The sequence below is a fragment of the Zosterops lateralis genome (assembly GCF_965231275.1).
Source record: "Zosterops lateralis genome assembly, chromosome: 5".
Classification (NCBI taxonomy): domain Eukaryota; kingdom Metazoa; phylum Chordata; class Aves; order Passeriformes; family Zosteropidae; genus Zosterops; species Zosterops lateralis.
Window position 1 is genome coordinate 1,886,963 of NC_139766.1, and position 19,913 is coordinate 1,906,875.

The 19,913-nt window shown below is 51.2% G+C and overlaps 1 protein-coding gene across 5 annotated transcripts in view; it reads right to left on the bottom strand.

The window, feature by feature from the left end:
• DYSF (dysferlin) overlaps positions 1 to 19,913 on the bottom strand; it is a 90,494-nt gene that overhangs the window by 47,755 nt on the left and 22,826 nt on the right. For 4 of the 5 annotated variants that reach the window (XM_083861458.1, XM_083861457.1, XM_083861460.1 and 1 more), the window contains 16 exons: positions 19,756 to 19,838; positions 16,599 to 16,640; positions 15,798 to 15,913; positions 15,399 to 15,512; positions 13,885 to 14,062; positions 12,779 to 12,903; positions 11,629 to 11,735; positions 9,333 to 9,525; positions 8,525 to 8,680; positions 6,446 to 6,577; positions 5,557 to 5,723; positions 4,496 to 4,610; positions 4,293 to 4,398; positions 3,295 to 3,437; positions 1,608 to 1,890; positions 229 to 330 (listed from right to left, as the gene is read on the bottom strand). In XM_083861458.1, coding sequence (XP_083717584.1) covers positions 229 to 330; positions 1,608 to 1,890; positions 3,295 to 3,437; positions 4,293 to 4,398; positions 4,496 to 4,610; positions 5,557 to 5,723; positions 6,446 to 6,577; positions 8,525 to 8,680; positions 9,333 to 9,525; positions 11,629 to 11,735; positions 12,779 to 12,903; positions 13,885 to 14,062; positions 15,399 to 15,512; positions 15,798 to 15,913; positions 16,599 to 16,640; positions 19,756 to 19,838 — 2,162 coding nt within the window. The remainder of the gene's footprint in view (positions 1 to 228; positions 331 to 1,607; positions 1,891 to 3,294; positions 3,438 to 4,292; positions 4,399 to 4,495; positions 4,611 to 5,556; positions 5,724 to 6,445; positions 6,578 to 8,524; positions 8,681 to 9,332; positions 9,526 to 11,628; positions 11,736 to 12,778; positions 12,904 to 13,884; positions 14,063 to 15,398; positions 15,513 to 15,797; positions 15,914 to 16,598; positions 16,641 to 19,755; positions 19,839 to 19,913) is intronic. The other variant, XM_083861459.1, reaches the window with a different exon arrangement.

Consider the following 19,913-nt stretch of genomic DNA (forward strand, 5'->3'; position numbering starts at 1 on the left):
AAACATGGGGAAAAAAAATCCCAGGGATGGTATTCCATCATTCCCAGTCTCCCATCTAAGGGAATCCCAACTTAATCCCTCCCAGGATATCCCAAGCACCAATCCTGGAGCCTGTGGATGTTCCCATAAGCACCATCCTCCCGTTCCACTCTTTTTCCGTCTTTCTTTTTCCATCTTTTTCCTGGAAAAGGATGGGAAACGCCTTTCCCGCTCTCCTGGGATCCTCACAGTCAAAAATGCAGGAGATGGTGGGTCTGTTGACTCCGAAACTCAGGGTGGACGCGGATTTTCCGTCGGATTTTCCGTCGTCGCTCCTGTCGTCCGTCACTCCTCCCTGCAAGGAAAACCGCGGAAAGTCGGGAATGCCGGGATCACCTCCGGGATTCCTCACGGGATGGAATTCTCCGGGGTGTCTGAGAGGGGTCTGAGCTTTCCAGCATTCCCCAGAATCCTGAAATTTAGGTTGGAAAAGCTCCTGGAGATTCCCGAGTTCTCCTAATTCCCCATTGGCCTTGGAATATTTGCAGGGAAAAGGAGCGATTTCCAAGGCTGAGAATTCCCATCTCTGGATCCCATGGGAAAAAGGGGAATAGGAACAATCCTGCCAGGAGCTGGGATTCCCCAGGATGGGAGCAACTCATGGAAAACACCACGGAGCTGCTTTTATCCCAAAGGGATCGACTCCGGATTGGAGGGAAAGCCAGAGCAAGGAAAGAGGGAGGGAAAAAAAGCGCCAAACGGGAGAAGGAAAAAAAAAATTCCATAAAAACACAGAATGGGAGCTTTGTGCTGCTTTGGCTCTCGTGGAATCATTGGAAAAGCGGCAGATTGGGAAACCCAGAGTGAGGAGAAATCCGGGAACAAACAGGGTGGATAACGGGAAGGAGATAACGAGTGTCTGATAACGAGCAGCCGATAACATTCCTGGGGTCGGAAATTTGGGAATGGGAGAAGCCGTTCCCAACCTGTTGGAGTCCAGGACACGGAGAAACCCCTCAAATTGCCCTGGGGGATCTGGGACCCCATCTGGGACTCCAGGAAATCATTGCCTGTGACCTCAGCCCATGGGAAAAACTCCCAAAACTTATGGATGAAATGAGAACAACAAAAAATTCAAATTATATAATAGTTAAATTTGTCACAGGGTGAAAATTTGTAGTTTTGGGTTTTTAGAATGGAAGTAGATAACACCAAGATGGAGAATTTTGGAGTCCTTCTTCGATTCCACCTTCTGCTGTGACGGCGGCACAGAGACATTGGTAGGATGTGTTTGATGTAGAGAATTGCGTGTCAAGAATTAGTAGCAATTATTGGTACAAAATTGTAAATATAGTACGTTTCAAGAGTTAATTGGATTAGAAACCTTTGAGAGACCTCGAACACCAGGTCCTGTGCTCTTGGCAGAGGTTTTTCTCGGCGTGCTAAGCCTGGTGTTGGGCAGTGCATAAACCCAGAGATAAAAAATTGTGCGAAGCCTGGTGTTGGGCAGTGCACAAACCTTCAGATAAAAAATTTAATAAACACCTTTTGAGATCTTCAGATAAAAAAATTTAATAAACACTTTTCAAGACCTTCAGATAAAAAACTTAATAAACACCGTTCAAGACCGAGCTGCGAGTTCCGCTCTTCTTTCAAACTCTGGCCTGGAACTTTGAAAGGGAAAAAAAAAAAAAAAACCAAATTAGGGGGATCTTGGACTCGAAACACGAGACCTACCAGAGCCCCTTCCAGGGCGAAGACGGCGGCGGGGCCGGTGCGTTCCAGGGGCTCCATCCGACGTCTCCAGCGGCGCCGGCGGAAGGCGTCGGAGCGGCGCTGCTGGAGGTGGAAGCGCCATCCAAAGAGGGAAGCGTATTCCCAACCGTCCCCATCCAGCTCCTCCTGCTTGTGCTGCCGGGACAGGGGTCACAGGGATCAGGGTTTTTCCAAGGACTGGACCAAAAGCTGGATTTGGGGTTTTTGTGGGGATGTTGTTGGGATGCGGCTGTTCCGCCTCCAGGTCTTGCATGTTTTCCCCTCCAAGGTGGGATTGTGGAATAGAGTCGTGGGATTGTTTAGAGAATCATGGGAATGTTCAGGTTGGGAAAGATGTCCAGGGTCAGGTGGTTTAGGATGGGAACGGCCCTGGAGATCGTTATGGAATCATGGAATGGTTTGAGTGGGAAGGGACATAAAATCCCATCCCATTCCCATCCAGTTCCAACCCCAGGGACACTTTGCCTCTCCCAGGTGGATCCAAGTCCCAGTGTCCAACCTGGCCTTGGACATTCCCAGGGATCCAGGGGCAGCCCCAGCAAATGTGGGAATTCCATTCCCAGCAATTCCTGCCCAAGATCCCAGCCCAATGTCCCCTTTCCCAGTGGGATCCATTCCCTGTGTCCTGTCCCTGCAGCCCTTGGCCCCAGTCCCTCTCCAGCTCTCCTGGAGTTTTCCCCTTCAGGGACTCGGAGCATTCCCTGCACTTTTCCCTTCTCCAGGGGAACATTCCCAGCTCTCCCAGAGCAGAGGGGCTCCAGAATCCTGGAATGATTTGAGTGGGAAAGGATCTTAAATCCCATCCCATTCCCACCCTATCCATGGGCAGGGACACCTCCCCTATCCTTAGTTTTCTCCAGGCCCCAATGTCCAGCCTGGCCCTGGACAATTCCCAGGATGGAGCTGGATTTTCCCAGGATGGAGCTGGATTCTCCCAGTCCCACCATTAACACTGCTGGATGCACCACTGGGAATGCAGCCCTGGGATAAATCCCACATGGAGTGGGATCGCTGGGCTGCAGCTCCAGCAGCTCCACTTCCCATCCTGCTTTTCCCTTTGCCATCATCCCGACCCCTTCCCACGGCTCTGCCACCTCTGGAATTTCCCCATGGATCATCCACCCACAAGTTCTGGAAAAGGTTTTTCATCCACAGCGAATGGGGTAACAGTGGCTACAGTTATCCCGAAAAATTTTCTGGGAAGGGAGACAAGTGGCCTTGGGAAGCGGCGGGAAGGGAGGGAGGCTGGGAAGTGGAATTCCCGGTACAACGGCACCATCTAGAGGGAAGCGGGATAGGGACAGGCCAGGAACACTATCCCTCCATCCCTTCCACATTTCCCATATTCCAGGACTTTCCTGGATGTCCCCACCCCAATCCCTCCAGAACATTCCCCACCCCTGGGAATGTGGCATTTTCCGCTGAAAACTGGGGAACAACCCCCCGCCAAAATCTCCAAGGAAAAACAGATCCTGCCAAACCCAGGCACCCATCCGGAGGGATTGGGCCTCATCCTGATCCCATGGGAGCTTTTCCCACCTTTCTCCCGGTTTCCATGTGCTCCGGGTCGCGCCGGCGGAGCCGCACCCAGCGCCGGCGCCGGTTGGTGTGGAACATCTTCTCCGCCGGCACCCAGGCCTTGGGCTTGCGCTCCGGAGGGATGGTGATCCCGTATTCCCAGCCTTGGGAAGAAGGGAAGAAATGCCTGCTGGAGGTGGGAGAAGAGCCTCCAGCCCGCCCCCACCTTGGGTCCCAGCAGGATTTTCCAGCAGTGAAGGTGTGGCTGAATCCAGTGAAAATTTCCCAATTGGATTTCCCATCATTCCATTCCATCCCGCTGGAATGCCCAGAGGTGGATCCGTGAGGTCTTTGGCTCCAAATCCCTCTCTGGGGACTCTTCCTGCCTTTTTTTCCAGCCACTCCAACCCCCAGGACCATCCCAGCACTCTCTAGCCTGGTGTTTTCCATTTCTATTCCACCAGGATTTTCCCAGATTATCCCAGCGCTGCCTTTGGGAATTCCCATCCCACTGCTGCAGGCAGAGAGAAGGGGAAAGGATCCCCCAGAGCCTGATCCAGTTCCCGCAGCCATGGGAATGTTTTCATCCATAGACCATTGAAAGAAATCCCAGAATTCCCAAATCCCAGATCCCAAATTCCCCAATCCCAGATCCCAAAATCTCCAAACCTCCCAAATTCCATATCACAAAATTCCCCAATCCAGGATCCCAAAATTCCCAAATCCCAGATCCCAAAATTCCCCAATCCAGGATCCCAAAATCCCCAAACTTCCCAAATGCAAGATCCCAAAATTCCCCATTCTGGGACCCCAAAATCCCCAAACCTCCCAAATTCCATATTCCAAAATTCCTGAATCCCAGATCCCAAAATCCCCAAATCCCAGGTCCCAAAATTCCCCAATCCAGGATCCCAAAATCCCCAACCTTCCCCAATCCCAGATCCCAAAATTCGCAAATCCCACAATTCCCCAATCCCAGATTCCAAACTTCCCAAATCCCAAAATCCCATTTTCGTTACCTTTCTCATCCACAGCCCTGTTGAGATCCGTGTCCCATTCCACGTCTTCCCACTTCCAGCCCGGAGGACACTCGATCTCATCCTTGGGCAGCACCTTCTCCCCGTTCTGTGGGACACAGGGAATCCTCACCCAAACTCATCCCTAGAATTTCCCCCAGGATTCCAGCCCCTGAATTCCCGGAATTCCCAGTTTTCCTCCTCACCACGTCCGTGTAGGAATCGGTCATGTGGATCCACTGCCCTCCGGGGAGCCGGACCTGGTTCTCAAACACCTCCTCCACAAAGCTCAGGTGTCCCGCGTCCACGTCGTGCAGCAGCCTGAATCCCGGGAACACCCCAAAAATCAGGGATTCTCCATCCCATTGAATTATTTAAAAAACTATGATTATTGATCTAATACCAATATCCAACTATGACGGACAAAGACTCTCTAACAGTTTAAAGTTAGAAAGTGTGTGTTTATTACGACACTGGGATCACTCCCAAATACACACATCACAATTTACAGATGATCACAGGGTCTTTTTATGTCCAGGAGTATTGAATACTCAAAACACAAATTTATATTCATAACTCTGGTACATCCCATTCCCCGCTCCGTATGGTAATTAGCCCCAAAAATCCATTAAGCATGCGTAGTTTGTTCTTTAAAATGGGTCAGTGGTCTTTTTTATAGGGTGGGGTCCCAAAATGATGAAGTAAGATGGGTCTTCCTCTCTTTGACCTTTTTAACCTTTAGTGTTACGTGACAGCCGAATCCTGGTTTTTTTTCAGGACTGTTTGATTTATGATTGTATTGTATTGTATTGTATTGTATTGTATTGTATTGTATTGTATTGTATTCATGGGGTCTATTGATTATTCAGGATGCAAAAGCCTAGTTTGACAACTTCCATGATTTATCAGTTCCTTCAATGATTTATCAGTTCCTTCAGTCTGGCTTCTGTTAACAAAAAAGGAAGTCCTGGCTACATTACCTCAGCACCATCTATTTTGACTAAAGTCTTTAATTCTTCTAAATCAGTCCTTCGCCACCTTCCTCCTGAGCACCACCCTCAGCATTCCCAAATTTCTCCCACCCCTCCAAGCAAAGTTTCCCCCTCAGGAAAAAAAACCCAAACCAGGATGAAAACCCCACCCCCAAATCTCCTCGGTTTTGGAGCATCCCAAGATTTGGATGAGGGGGAAGAACAGACGAGGAACCCCGGGGGCATCCCAGATTTTTGGGATTCCTGGGAATTCCCAGTGGAAAAGCCCCACTCACGTCTTTTCGGGGCAGACGAACCAATCGCCGGCCCAGGTCCATCCCGCGGAAGGACGGAAGCTGTCCTTGGGAAGCTTGATCCGGCCGGTGACATCGGAATATTTGGGATAAGTGAGGCCGGTGGTGCCCCAGTTCCCCACCAGCGCCAGCTTGGTCTGGTTCTCGTACTGGGAGAGAAAAAAATTAAAAAAGAGATGGATTTGGGGTTTGAATAACAGAATTCCATTAATAATCCCATAGAATCCCGTGAATAATTCCATAGAATCCTGTGAACAATTCCATAGAATCCCATGAATAGTCCCATAGAATCCCATGGATAATCCTATAAAATCCCATGGTAGTCTCCCACAGAATCTTGTTAATAATCCCAGAGAATTCCACCAATAATCCCACAGAATTCCACTAATAATCCCATAGAATTCCATTAACAATCCCATAGAATCCTGTGAATAATCCCATAGAATCCCAAGAGTAATCCCATAGAATCCCATGAATAATCCCATAGAATCCTGTGGATAATCCCACAGAATCCCATGAATACTCCCAGAGAATCCCGTGAATAATCCCGTAGAATCCCAAGGATAATCCCATAGAATTCCACCAATAATCCCATGGAATTCCATGAATAATCCCATAGAATCCCATTAATAATCCCTGCAGAGGGACGGATTTCCTGGGAAAACCCCAACCCATCCCCTGGCATCCCAATTTTCCCATTTTGAGGGACAACGCGGCTCCATGGCTCATTCCCAACTTTTCCCCTCAGCATTCCAGGCCGAGATGATGGAAACAGCTCCTCCTTCCCATAGATTTTAGGGAACAATGAGATTTTAGGTCCAGCCCACCCCGTTTTTCCCGGCAGGATGGGGATCCCTTGGGAATTGCTCACGGTTTCGGCAAAGACGGAGAGTTTTCCCTCGGCGAACTGGTTGAACTCCTTCTCATCCACGGCCAACCCGAACCAGAGCCGCACCCGGATCTGCGCCAGGATCCGCGGCCCCATCGCCTCCTCCTGAGGGTACTGCCAAGGAAAAGGACCCCGGGAAGGGATTAATGGGAATTCTCGGAATTCTGGGATGGAGTGGGTGGAGCGCTTTGGGGATCACGGGATTGAGGTTGGAAAAAGACCTTCATGGTCATCCCAACGCCACCATCAACGTCCCTAAAATGTGTCCCCAGCTGAGGTTGGAGAGCTTTAAAATTCCAGTGGTGCTGGACAGGATCGGGGACAAGGATAGGGAAAAGGACATGGACAAGGTCAGGGACATGGACAAGGTCACAGAAAGGTCAGGAACAGGGACAAGGACATGGACAGGGATAGGGAAAAGGACAGGGATAGAGATAGGGAAAAGGACAAGGACAGGGACAAGGACAGGAAAAGACATGAACAAGGTCAGGAACAGGGAAAAGGACAAGATCAAGGTCAGGGATAAGGACATGGACAGGAATAGGGAAAAGGACCTGGACAAGGACGTGGACAGGGACAAGGTCACAGAAAGATTAGGAACAGGGACAAGGACATGGATTGGGAAAAGGACAGAGACAAGGACAAGGAAAAGGACATGGACAAGGTCAGGGACAAAGACAAGGTCAGGAACAGGGAAAAAGACAAGGTCAAGGTCAGGGACAAGGTTAGGGACAAGGACATGGACAAGGACATGGAAAAAGACAAGGACAGGGACTGGGAAAAGGAGAGGGATAGGGAAAAGGACATGGACAAGGTCAGGGACAGGGACAGGACATGAACAAGGTCACAGAAAGATCAGGGACAAGGACATGGACAGGGATAAGGAAAAGGACATGGACAAGTTCAAGGACAAAGACAGGGACATGGACAGGGACAGGGACAAGGACATGGAGAAGGATATGGACAAGCTCAGGGACAAGGACATGGAAAAGGACATGGAAAAGGTCAGGGACAAGGACAAGGTGATGGACAAGGACAGGGACAGGAACGAGGACAAGATTAGGGAAAAGGACAAGGACAGAGACAAGGACATGGACAATGTCAGGGAGAAGGACAAATACAAGAAAGGGGACAAGGACAGGGACAAGGTCAGGGACATCCTCCAGGGTCAGGGCACCAAACCCAACCCACACATTCAGAAAAACCAGAAACAATCTCCAAGAATTTTTCCTCACTGCTCTTTTCCCTCTCTCCCAGACAGTTTTTCCTGCTCTGAACACAGCTGGTTTTCCATCCGAAAATCAGAGATAAGGAAAAATCAAAATTTTGAGATTTGAGTTCATTTTTGTTGCCAGCTGCATTTGGGAATTGCAATTTTATTCCATTTATTTTATTTTCTTTCCTTTTTTTTTTTTTTTTTTTTTTTTTTTTTTTTTGCTTGTTCCATGCTGATTTTCTGCTCCAGATTTTTCCAGACCTGAAATATCCTCAGAGATGGGAGAAGTGCCTGGGAGAGGAGGCAGCAGCCAAAATTTTCTGGAGTGGCAAAGGGTCAGGAATTTGGAAAAATCTTTAAAAAATTTAAAAAATTAAATGGCTCTTCCTAAAAAAGCACAAAATGGGAATAATCATCACTGCTTTAGAATTGCAGGATAGAGGGAGCTATCCAGGGAATCTGCTGCAGATCCATGGAGGAGGAGCTGGACTCTGCCAGAAGCACAACCTGGAATTTTTCCTGCAGTTTCAACCGGGTGGAATTCCCAGATTTCCTGTGGCTGCTCCGTCCTTGGAAGTTTCCAAGGCCAGGTTGGACAGACTTGGATCCCCCCGGGATAATGGAAGCTGTCCCTGCCCACGGATGGGGTGGAATTGTTGGGATTTAAGGTCTCTCCCAACCCAAACCTTTCCACAATTCCACAAAACTGGGGGTGAACCGTGTGCTGGGATTTGATCTTTCCCTGCTGGATTTTTCCATCTCTTTTTTTTTATATTATTTTTTTTTAGCAGGAAAAAATCGTTTAGGAAAATCAAGATTCCATCTGGACATGCTTCCACAGGTACCTTGAGGAAGATGGTCTGGAGCTTCCCGCAGTTCCGGCCACAGCAGTCGGGGATGTTCCGGGAATACAGGACCTGGTGGGCCGGGACTCGGGCGAAGGCCACGCGTTTGTCCCCCTGGAGCATCCAGATGACGATGTCTGGGAGGCTGTTCTGGGGCTGGAAAACACAAATCCGTGGGATCCCCTCGGGAAGGATCCACCGCGGGATCGGGAAATCGTGGAATGGTTTGGGTTAGGAGGGATCCTAAAGCTCATCCAGTTCTGTGGGCAGGGAGACTTCCCTCTATCCCAGGTGGATCCAAGTCCATCCAACCTGGCCTTGGACATTCCCAGGGATCCAGGGGCAGCCCCAGCAAATGTGGGAATTCCATTCCCAGCAATTCCTGCCCAAGATCCCAGCCCAATGTCCCCTTTCCCAGTGGGATCCATTCCCTGTGTCCTGTCCCTGCAGCCCTTGGCCCCAGTCCCTCTCCAGCTCTCCTGGAGTTTTCCCCTTCAGGGACTCGGAGCATTGCCTGCAGTTTTCCCTTCTCCAGGGAAACATTCCCAGCTCCCCCAGAGCAGAGGGGCAGAATTCTCCCTTTTTCCTGCTGTGGGATCAGCCCAGAGCACGCGGAGCTTCCCACCCACCAACATTCCAAGTCCTTCTCCCAGCCCATGAGGTGACCTCAACTTATCCACCACCAAGACCAACCTCAACCACCAGAGCCAAACCTGGCACCATTGGAGAATCCATTTGGGAGCCAGGACAGAACATCACCTCCAATTCCCGCAAAAACCACAACGGGGAAAAAACCAGGAAGAGTCACCTCCTCCGCCATGGCCCGGAGCCGGCACAGCCAATCCTCCGCCTGATCCAGGATTTGGGAAAGGCTGGAATTGTCGTGCTTGAGCCTCAGGGCCACCTTCAGGATCTGCTCCAGGTGGGTGCTCCGGAAGCGGAACAGGTTCTGGTCCAGGTGGGTGCTGGAGGCTTTCTCCAGGACGTTGGGAAGCTTCAGGCTGCAGGGATGGGCGGGAATCAGGGATTGGGTTGGATCAGGATGGATCCAGAGGGTCGTTAAGGGTTGTTAATTGTCACTAATCATCATTAGTGGTCATTCGTGGTCACCAATCGTCATTAATGATCATTCATGGTCATTAATGGTCACCAGTTATCATTAATGGTTATTAGCGGTCACTAATGGTCATCAATTAACATGGATGGTCATTAATGGTCGTTAATGGTCATAAAAGGACATCAATGGTAACTAATTATCATTAATAGTCATTCATGGCCACCAATCAGCATTAATTGTCATTAATGGCCATTAATGGTAACCACTCATCATTAATGGTCACTAATGGTCACCAATCATCATGGATGGTCATTAGTGGTCATCAATGGTCATCAATCATGATTGATGGTCAATAATGGTCATTAATGGTCACCAATCATCTGTAATGGTCACTAATGGTCACCAATCAACATGGACGGTCATTAATGGCCATTAATGGTCATTAACGGTCACTAATGGTCACCAATCAACATGGATGGTCATTAATGGTTGTTAATGGTCATAAAAGGTCATCAGTGGTCACTAATTATCATTAATAGTCATTCACGGTCATCAATCAGCATTAATTGTCATTAATGGCCATTAATGGTCACCAATAATCATTAATGGTCACTAACAGTCATTAATGATCATAAATGGTCACCAATCATCATTAATGGTCAATAATGATCATTAAAGGTCACCAGTCATCATTAATGGTCAATAATGATCATTAAAGGTCACCAGTCATCATTAATGGACCATAATGGTCATTAATGGCCACCAATCATCATTAATGGTCACTAATGGTCACCAATGATCATGGATGGTCATTCATGGCCATTAATGATCATTAAAGGTCACTAATGGTCACCAATCATCATGAATGGTCATTAATGTTCACCAATCATCATTATGGTCATAAGTGATCATTAATGGTCATCAATGATCACTAATCATCATTAATGGCCATTCATGGTCATTAAAGGTTACCAATAATCATTAATGGTCATGAATGGTTATTAATGGTCACCAATAATCATCAATGGTCATTAACAGTTGTTAATGATCATTAAAGGTCATTAATGGTCACCAATCATCATTAATAGTCATTAATCCATCCCAAATCCACCCCAAATAACTCATCCAGCTTCTTGAGGGATTTTTTGGCCTTTTTTAAAAGTTTTTTCCAAATTTTCAGCACATTTCCAAAGAATTGAGAAGCCCCCAAAGATATTTGGGAACGGGAAGAGCAAAAGAGTTTTGAACCACGGCCGGAATTCCCCCTGGAATCAGGATGGGAACGAGCCACACCCACATTTTAATATCCATCACTCCAAGATCCTGGAAAAATGGATCAGGTGCCAGACTGGGAGGTTTTCCTGTAAAACTCAAGGATTTATGGATCCGTTGCTATAAATGAACTTCCTGCTCCCGGCTCCCGAGCCACAAATCAGGATTTCCTCCGGAAAAAATAGACGGACACAGAAAGATAAATTTGTTTTTGGGCCGAGGAGAGGTTTGGAAAGAGGTTTTTTAGGGATACATTCCCGCCTCGGGAATTGGGATCTGTAAATCCCGTTTTTATTGCAGGTTAATAGGGAGAAGGTGGAATTATGGAATGGTTTGGGATCTTCCACTATCCCAGGTTGCTTCAAGCTCTGTCCAGCCTGGATTTGGACATTTCCAGGGAGGAGGGTTTGGAGTGAGGGGCAATGAGCAGGAAAAAGGTGGGAAAAGAGGGGGAAAGGGGAAAAAAAGGGAAAAAAACAAACAGGGAGGAAAAGGGGGAGGGAGAAGGGAAAAGAAGGAAAAAAGGAAAAAAAAAAGGGGGGAAGGAAAAAAAGGGAAAAAAAAGGGGGGGGGGGGAAGAGAAAAGGGAAAAAAAGAAAGAAAAAAAGAAAAAAAAAGAAAAGAGAAAAAAGAAAAAATAAAAAGGCAAAAAAAGGCGAAATAGAGGGAAAAAAGGGAAAAAGGGAAAAAAGGAAAAAGCGAAAAAGGGACTGGTCCGTTCCAAGACGGAGAAGAAACATCAGGAATGGTTTCCCACCCCGAATTCCCAGAGTACCTGCAGTCGGCGATGACGTCGTCGAGCAGTTGGGACCCCAGGGCCTCCAGCTCCAGGGGAGAGCGGTTGGATTTCAGCGCCACCTGCACCTTCTCCAGGTTTTCTTCCTGCAGGAAAAACGGGGATCAGGAATCGCCTGGAATCCCGTCCCACTTCTGTAAAATTCCCAGAAAAATGCTGGGAATTGATCCCCAATTCTACTCTGGGATCTGCATCCAAATGTTTGGAGCTCCATGGGGAACCAACAGGGAAATCCAACAGGAAATCCCAGAAATTGCTCAGGAGCTGAGGGGTGGCCCCTGGAATCCTGGAATTGTCTCCAACCAGGGCTTGGAGCAACCTGGGATTGGGGAAGGTGTCCCTGAACATGGAATGGGGTGGGTTTGGAATTCTCCAAATTCAAACCATTCCAGGATTCCAGAATCCCTCTGCTCTGGGGGAGCTGGGAATGTTCCCCTGGAGAAGGGAAAAGTGCAGGGAATGCTCCGAGTCCCTGAAGGGGAAAACTCCAGGAGAGCTGGAGAGGGACTGGGGCCAAGGGCTGCAGGGACAGGACACAGGGAATGGATCCCACTGGGAAAGGGGACATTGGGCTGGGATCTTGGGCAGGAATTGCTGGGAATGGAATTCCCACATTTGCTGGGGCTGCCCCTGGATCCCTGGGAATGTCCAAGGCCAGGCTGGATCCACCTGGGACAGTGGAAGGTGTCCCTGCTCATGGATGGGGTGGGAATGGGATGAGATTTTAATTCCCTTCCCATCCAAACCATTCCAGGATTCCGTGATTCCATGATGCTCCTCATTCAGCAGATACACGGCTGTGACACTCCCCAGCCTGGACGTCGCCTTGGGGTGTCCCCAGGGGAGTCCCCAGTCACTCCTCAGCCTGGAGGTGTCCCCAGGGATGTCCCCAGGGTGTCCCCTGTGGCTCCCCAGCCTGGAGGTGTCCCCAGAGGTGTCCCCAGAGATGTCCCCGGTCACTCCCCAGCCCGGAGGTGTCCCCAGAGGTGTCCCCAGAGATGTCTCCGGTCACTCCCCAGCCCGGAGGTGTCCCCAGAGGTGTCCCCAGAGATGTCCCCGGTCACTCCGCAGGCTGGAGGTGTCCCCAGGGGTGTCCCCAGGCTGTCCCCAGGGTGTCCTGGTCACTCACCAGGCGCTGGGCCCCGTGCAGCAGTAGGTTCTGGGCGTCCGTGCGGTGTCCGATGTCCTCCCAGTACGAGGAGAGCACCACCACAGGCTTCACGTTCCCCCAGGGCAGGTAATAGTAGTGACAACCTGGGGACAGCACAGCGTCACCTCGGGGACAACAGGACACACCCCTCGGGAGTGGGGATGGAATGGAAAAACGGGATCAGGGTGGGAATGGGGCTCAGAAAGTGTTTGGGAGAAAGGTGGGCATGGTGTTCCCCAAATCCTGGAGATCCCACCAAGATCCAGCAGGATCTGAGTCCACGGGTCTGGTAGTGAGGCCAGAAACCAGATCAAGATTCCTGGTGGGACAAGGATGGGAGACAGGGAATGGCCAGGGAAAGGCCAGGGAATGGCCCGGGAATGGCCAGGGAAAGGAGCTCCCAAAAACCAGCCCATGGATCTGAGCAAAGTCCCGGCTTCCCTGCTCCTTCCCAGACACAAACTCCCCATGGCTGAGGTGGGAAAACCCTTTGGACTTCTCTGCTCCAAGCAGGGAAACCTTCAGCCAAATCACCTGGACACAACCTCGGGCTGTCCCTGGATCCCTGGAAGTGTCCAAGGCCAGGCTGGACATTGGGGCTTCGAGAAAACTGGGATAGTGGGAGGTGTCCCTGCCAAAGGTGGGGTGGGAATGGGATGGGACTTAAGGTCACTTCCCACCCAAACTATTCCAGAATTCTGGAGCCCCTCTGCTCTGGGAATGCTGGGAATGTCCTCTGGGAAAAGGGAAAATCCAGGGAATGCTCAGAGTCCCTGAAGGGGAAAACTCCAGGAGAGCTGGAGAGGGACTGGGGCCAAGGGCTGCAGGGACAGGACACAGGGAATGGATCCCACTGGGAAAGGGGACATTGGGCTGGGATCTTGGGCAGGAATTGCTGGGAATGGAATTCCCACATTTGCTGGGGCTGCCCCTGGATCCCTGGGAATGCCCAAGGCCAGGCTGAGTGGATTTGGATCCACCTGGGACAGCGAGATGTGTCCCTACCCATGAAACCTCCAAACCCAACCCATTCCCTCCCACCTGCCAGGTTCGGATGATCCCAAAGGATGGAATTCCGCGCTCACCATCGAAGACGGCCCGGCTGTACTGGGTGGTGGAGGCCAGGGGCAGGCAGGTGTTGTCAAACTTGTTTCCATAATTCCCGACGCTGACCTCGAACTGCACGGCCCCGTCCACCCCCTGGAGCATCGTAGCCGAGTAGAAGGCGGCGAAGAGGGAATATTTCCGCCGGCGCAGGAATTTCTGGAATAAGGATGGGAATTCCAGGTGGAGGAGGTGGTGAGAGTGACCCCCGGGAGTCTGAGCCAAGAAGAGGCTGGAGGGCAAATCCTAAGGAGAGGCTGAAGGAGCTGGGATGGGAAAAGCTGAGGAAATTGGGAAGGAACTGGAGAACCAAGAAAAGCTGAGGGAATTGGAAAAAGGTTGGAGAACCAGGAAAAGATGAGGGAGATGGGAATGGCCTGGAGAATCGAGAAAAGGTGAGAGAACCAGGAAAAGCTGAGGGAGCTGGGAAAAAGCTGGAGAAGCAGGAAAAGGCTGGAGAAGCAGGAAAAGCTGAGGGAATTGGGAAGGAGCTGGAGAATCAGGAATAGCTGAGGGAGCTGGGAAAGGGGCTCATCCTGGAGAACAGGAGGATCTAGAGGGACCTCCTGGCTCTGCACAAATCCCTGGAATGCTGGAGCCAGGTGGGAGTTGGGATCTGATCCCAGGGAATAACAGGAAAAGAGGGAACAGCCTCAGGTTGTCCCAGGGGAGGCTCAGGGTGGGCACCAGCAGGAATTTCCCCATGGAAAGGGTGCCCAGGGAGGTTTGGAATCCCCTTCCCTGGAGGTGCACAAGGAATTCCTGGATGTGGCACTCAGTGCCAAGGTGAGGATGGGGCACAGCTCGGATTCAGTGACCTTGGAGGGATTTTCCAACCTCAGGGATCCCAGGATGGGAATTTTCTTTCAGGAAGAATAACAAACTGCAGCACGGGAATTTTGGGAGAATTTTAGGAAAACCAGATAAAAGAGGAGGGTGCAACTTCTCATGGAAATGGAGCCAAAGAAGGAAATCTGAGAGCCGGAATGAAGGGAAATCTCCCAAAATGTCATGGGAGACTTTGGAGCCTCTTCCAGGCCCTAAAGGGGCTCCAGGATCTGTGGGGAGGGACTGGGGCCAAGGGCTGCAGGGACAGGACACAGGGAATGGATCCCACTGGGAAAGGGGACATTGGGCTGGGATCTTGGGCAGGAATTGCTGGGAATGGAATTCCCACATTTGCTGGGGCTGCCCCTGGATCCCTGGGAATGCCCAAGGCCAGGCTGGATAGACTTGGAGCAGCCTGGGATCAGGAAAAGTTTTCTCTGCCCATGGAACAGGATCAGCTTCAATGTCCATTCCCACCCAAAACATTCCATGATCCCACAACTCCATGTCCAGTTCGGATGGACCAACTTCCAACTTTGGGTTGGAATTCCAGCAGGAGACCCTTCCAGGAGCTCACAGTCCACAGGACAACCCCCACCCACATCCAACACCCCTTCCTTGGCGTCCCACCTGCCCATCCCAGAGACTTTCCCGGGAATTCCAATACCTCCACCCTCAGGATGTCATCGGCAGGGATCTCCTCCACCTTCTGCTCCATGTGCTCCACCAGTTTGGTCTGCAGCTCCACCAGGATCCGGCCCCGGTACGCCACCCCCTCGCCCTTTGGGATAGACCAGGAACAGGCGTCAGGATCCCGGAATTCCCTTCCCGAGGCCTTTTGCTTCCCGGGAGCTTCACCGTGGAGCGGGCAAAGAATTCCAGCCGGTGCTTCCAGGGTGGAATTTTGGGAGCAGAGCGGGATCGGGAGGCGTTAGCGGGAATAGCCGGGAGCAGGAAAGGCAGCGCGGGCTCCTGATGACAAAGCCAGGTTGGGTTAGAAGCAGCTTTATTTTTTGGGAAAAGAGGAAGCCGGAGGGTTATTTTTCCGGGAAGCAGCCGATGTCACCTTTCCCAGATTGAGCGTCTCGTAGGGATCGGGAAATCCGGTGAATTCCCGGGGGCTGCCGTAGAGGTTGATGTAGCAGGGCCCGAAGGTCGGCAGGAATCCCAGCCCGTCATCCACTGGGAATGGCAGGGAAAAGAGGGATTAGGGATTCCTGGAGGAACATTTGGGGCGCGTCGTGCTGGCTGTGGGATGGCGGGGATCACACAACACCAAAATCCTGGAATTTCTGCTCGTTTTGAGTCCCGCGGCCTCATCTTGGAGCGGGAGGGTGTGGCGCTGAATCCTGGGAATTCCCGATCCCAGGAAAAGTCCCCATGGGAAAGGGCAAGGTCAGAGAGGGGTGGGACAAGAGTGAGAGTGACAGGAGAGAGGGAAGAGCCTTGGGATGTGCCAAGGGAGGTTTAGGCTGGATTTTCAGGAATAATTCCTTCCTGGAAAGGGCCGTCCCCATCCCTGTGGTGGGACTGAACATCCATGTGGATGTGGCATTTGGGGACATGGATATGGGGTGGCCTTGGCAGCCCATGGATCAGAGGGATGTGATTCCATGAGGAGAACCACTCGTTTTTTATGGAATTTTGCTCAGGAATCCTGCCATGAGAGCTCCATGTGCCCGGCTGGCTCCGCATTCCAGACACATCCCAGAATCCTGGGAATCCCCAAAGCTATTCCGGAGCCATTCCCTTTTCCCAAGGTGCCCAACTCATCCCAGATGATGCTCCCCCCCCAAGTCCAGAGAGCGGAACCAGTAAAACCAGTCCCGGGAGGCGCCGGAAAACCAGGATGTTACTGGGAACGTACGGTCCGAGGGTTTCAGAGGCTTCACAGGAGCAGGAAATTCATCTGAGGCACAAAGAGAGGGAAGAGAGGTTGGGAAAGGTGGGAAGAGGAGCCTGGAAAAGGGATGGGGAGATGGGGATGAGGGTGGAGATTCCCACGGGATTTAGTGCAGAGAGATAGAGAGAAAGGGAGAGGTTTTTCATGGAATCATGGAATCAAGGAATCATGGAATAATGGAATCAAGAAATCATGGAATAATGGAGCCATGGAATCAAGAAATCAAGGAATCGTGGAACCATGGAATCATGGAACCATGGAATCACATAATCATGGAACCATGGGACCATGGAATCGTGAAATAATGGAATCAAGGCACCATGGAATCATGGAATTATGGAGTCATGGGATCGAGGAATCAAGGAATCATGGAATCACAAAATCATGGAATCATGGGACCATGGAATCAAGGAACCATGGAACCATGGAATCAAGGAACCATGGAATCAAGGAATGGAATAATGGAGCCACGGAATCGAGAAATCACGAAATCATGGAATCGTGGGACCATGGAATCATAGAATCACGAAATCATGGAATCATGGAACCATGGAATCATGAAATCATGAAATAATGGAATCAAGGAACCAAGGAATCATGGAATTATGGAGTCGTGGATTCGAGTAATCGTGGAGTCATGGAATCAAGGAATCATGGAATGTTTGGCACGGGAAGGGAAGTTAAACCCATCCAGGTGTATCCAGGGACACTTCCCGTTATCCCAGTTTGTTCCAAGCCTTGTCCAGCCTGGCCTTGGGCAATTCCAGAGGCTGGCAGCAGGATTGGAGCATCCCTGGGTTGCATTCCCAGGAATTTATTCGGGATCAGGCAGATCCCAGCGGTGGGACAGGAGATGACAATCCTGGATCTCCCCATTCCCATCCTCCCTCCCGGCTCCTCTCTCTCTCTCTCTCTCTCTCTCTCTCCAGCCCATCCCGGGCTCTGTGGTGGGATTGGGAAAAGGGTGGAGCCCCTGGATCGTGTCCTGATCCATGGAATCCCGGAATGGCTTGGAAGGAGCTCAAAGCTCATCCCATCCCATGGGCAGGGACACATCCCACTCTCCCAAGGTGCTCCAAGCTTTTTCCAGCCAGACCATCCCGTGTCCCCACAGTCACAAAGCCAAGCGCGGAATTCCCGCCGGGATCGCGGATTCCGTGGAAGTGCTGGCAGCAGGAAAAGCTCATGCAGGTGGAAGCTCCAAGCAGCTCCAAAGCCGTGTCCCAAATGCACCAAATCCGAAATCCAGAGGGGTTGGATCCACCCAGAAAGCACACACAGCTCGGGGTGACCGCGGGACCCCACCCCGTGTCCCCAGGGAGGGGACAGTGACAGCTGTGACATCCCAAAGCCACCACCAACCTCCAGCCACACCACGGGCCTATAACTTCCTTCCCCCATTCCCGAGAATCCACCGAATCCTAAATCCAGAGGAATCCATCCAGAAATGGGACAGAGCTCGGGGTGACCTCAGGACCACATCACATGTCCCCAAGGCAGGGACAGTGACAGCTGTGACATCTCTAAAGCCACCACCAACCTCCAGCCACACCACAGGCCTGAAACTTCCTTCCCTCATTCCTAAGAATCCACCAAATCCTAAATCCAGAGGGATCCATCCGGAAAGCGCGCACAGCTTGGAATGAGAGCAGGACCCCATCCCATTGTCCCCAAGGTACGGACAGTGACATCTGTGACATCCCAAAGCCACCAGCCATGACATGCAGCTTCTCCATAGCCCCATTCCCAAGAATCCACCAAATCCTAAATCTAGAGGGATCCATCATTGGAATGACCACAGGACCCCATCCCATTGTCCCCAAAGCAGGGACAGTGACAGCTGTGACATCCCTAAAGCCACCACCGACCTCCAGCCACACCATGGACCTGAAACTTCTTTCCCCAATTTCCAAGAATCCACCAAATCCTAAATCCAGAGGGATCCATCATTGGAATGACCACAGGACCCCATCCCACTGTCCCCAAGGCAGGGACAGTGACAGCTGTGACATCCCTAAAGCCACCACCAACCTCCAGCCACACCACAGGCCTGAAACTTCCTTCCCTCATTCCTAAGAATCCACCAAATCCTAAATCCAGAGGGATCCATCTGGAAAGCACGCACAGCTTGGAATGAGAGCAGGACCCCATCCCGTGTCCCCAAGGCAGGGACGGTGACATCTGTGACATCCCAAAGCCACCAGCCACGACATGCAGCTTCTCCATAGCCCCATTCCCAAGAATCCACCAAATCTTAAATCCAGAGGGATCCATCACTGGAATGACCCTGAGACCTCATCTTATTGTCCCCAAGGCAGGGACAGTGACAGCTGTGACATCCCCAAAGCCACCACCGACCTCCAGCCAGGCCACAGACCTGCAACTTCCATCCCTCATTCCTGAGAATCCACCAAATCCTAAATCCAGAGGGATCCATCACTGGAATGACCACAAGACTCCATCCCATTGTCCCCAAGGTGGGGACGGTGACATCTGTGACACCCCCAAAGCCACCACCGACCTCCAGCCACACCATGGACCTGCAACTTCCTTCCCCAATTCCCAAGAATCCACGAAATCCTAAATCCAGAGGGATTCATCCAGAAAGCGTGCACAGCTTGGAATGACAGCAGGGTCCCGTCCCATGTCCCCAAGGAGGGGAGAGTGACAGCTGTGACACCCCCAAAGCCACCACCAACCTCCAGACACGCCATGCAGCTCCTCCATAGCCCCATTCCCAAGAATCCATGAAATCCTAAATCCAGAGGAGTTGGATCTATCCAGAAATGGGGTGGAGCTCAGGGTGACTGCGGGACCCCATCTCATTGTCCCCAAGGCAGAGACGGTGACAGTTGTGACATTCCCAAAGCCACCACTGACCTCCAGCCACACCATAGACCTGCAACTTCCCCAGTTCCCAAGAATCCACTGAATCCTAAATCCAGAGGGATCCATCCAGAAATGGGGCAGACCTCGAGGTGACCCCAGGACCACATCACACGTCCCCAAGGAGGGGACAGTGACAGCTGTGACATCCCAAAGCCACCACCGACCTCCAGCCAGGCCATGCAGTTCCTCCAAGGCCATGCATCCCAAATCCCGGCCCGCTTCCCGCTCTTACCCTCCAACTCCCCTCCGGGGGCCGAAATCTTGGACATGCCCAGGAAAGCCGTGCCGATGACGTCGTTGTGCGTCAGGCGGTCCCTGCGAGGTGACACAGTCACTTTGGGGACCAGGGGATGTCCCCCAGCCAATCCCAGCACTGGGAATTCCCTTCCC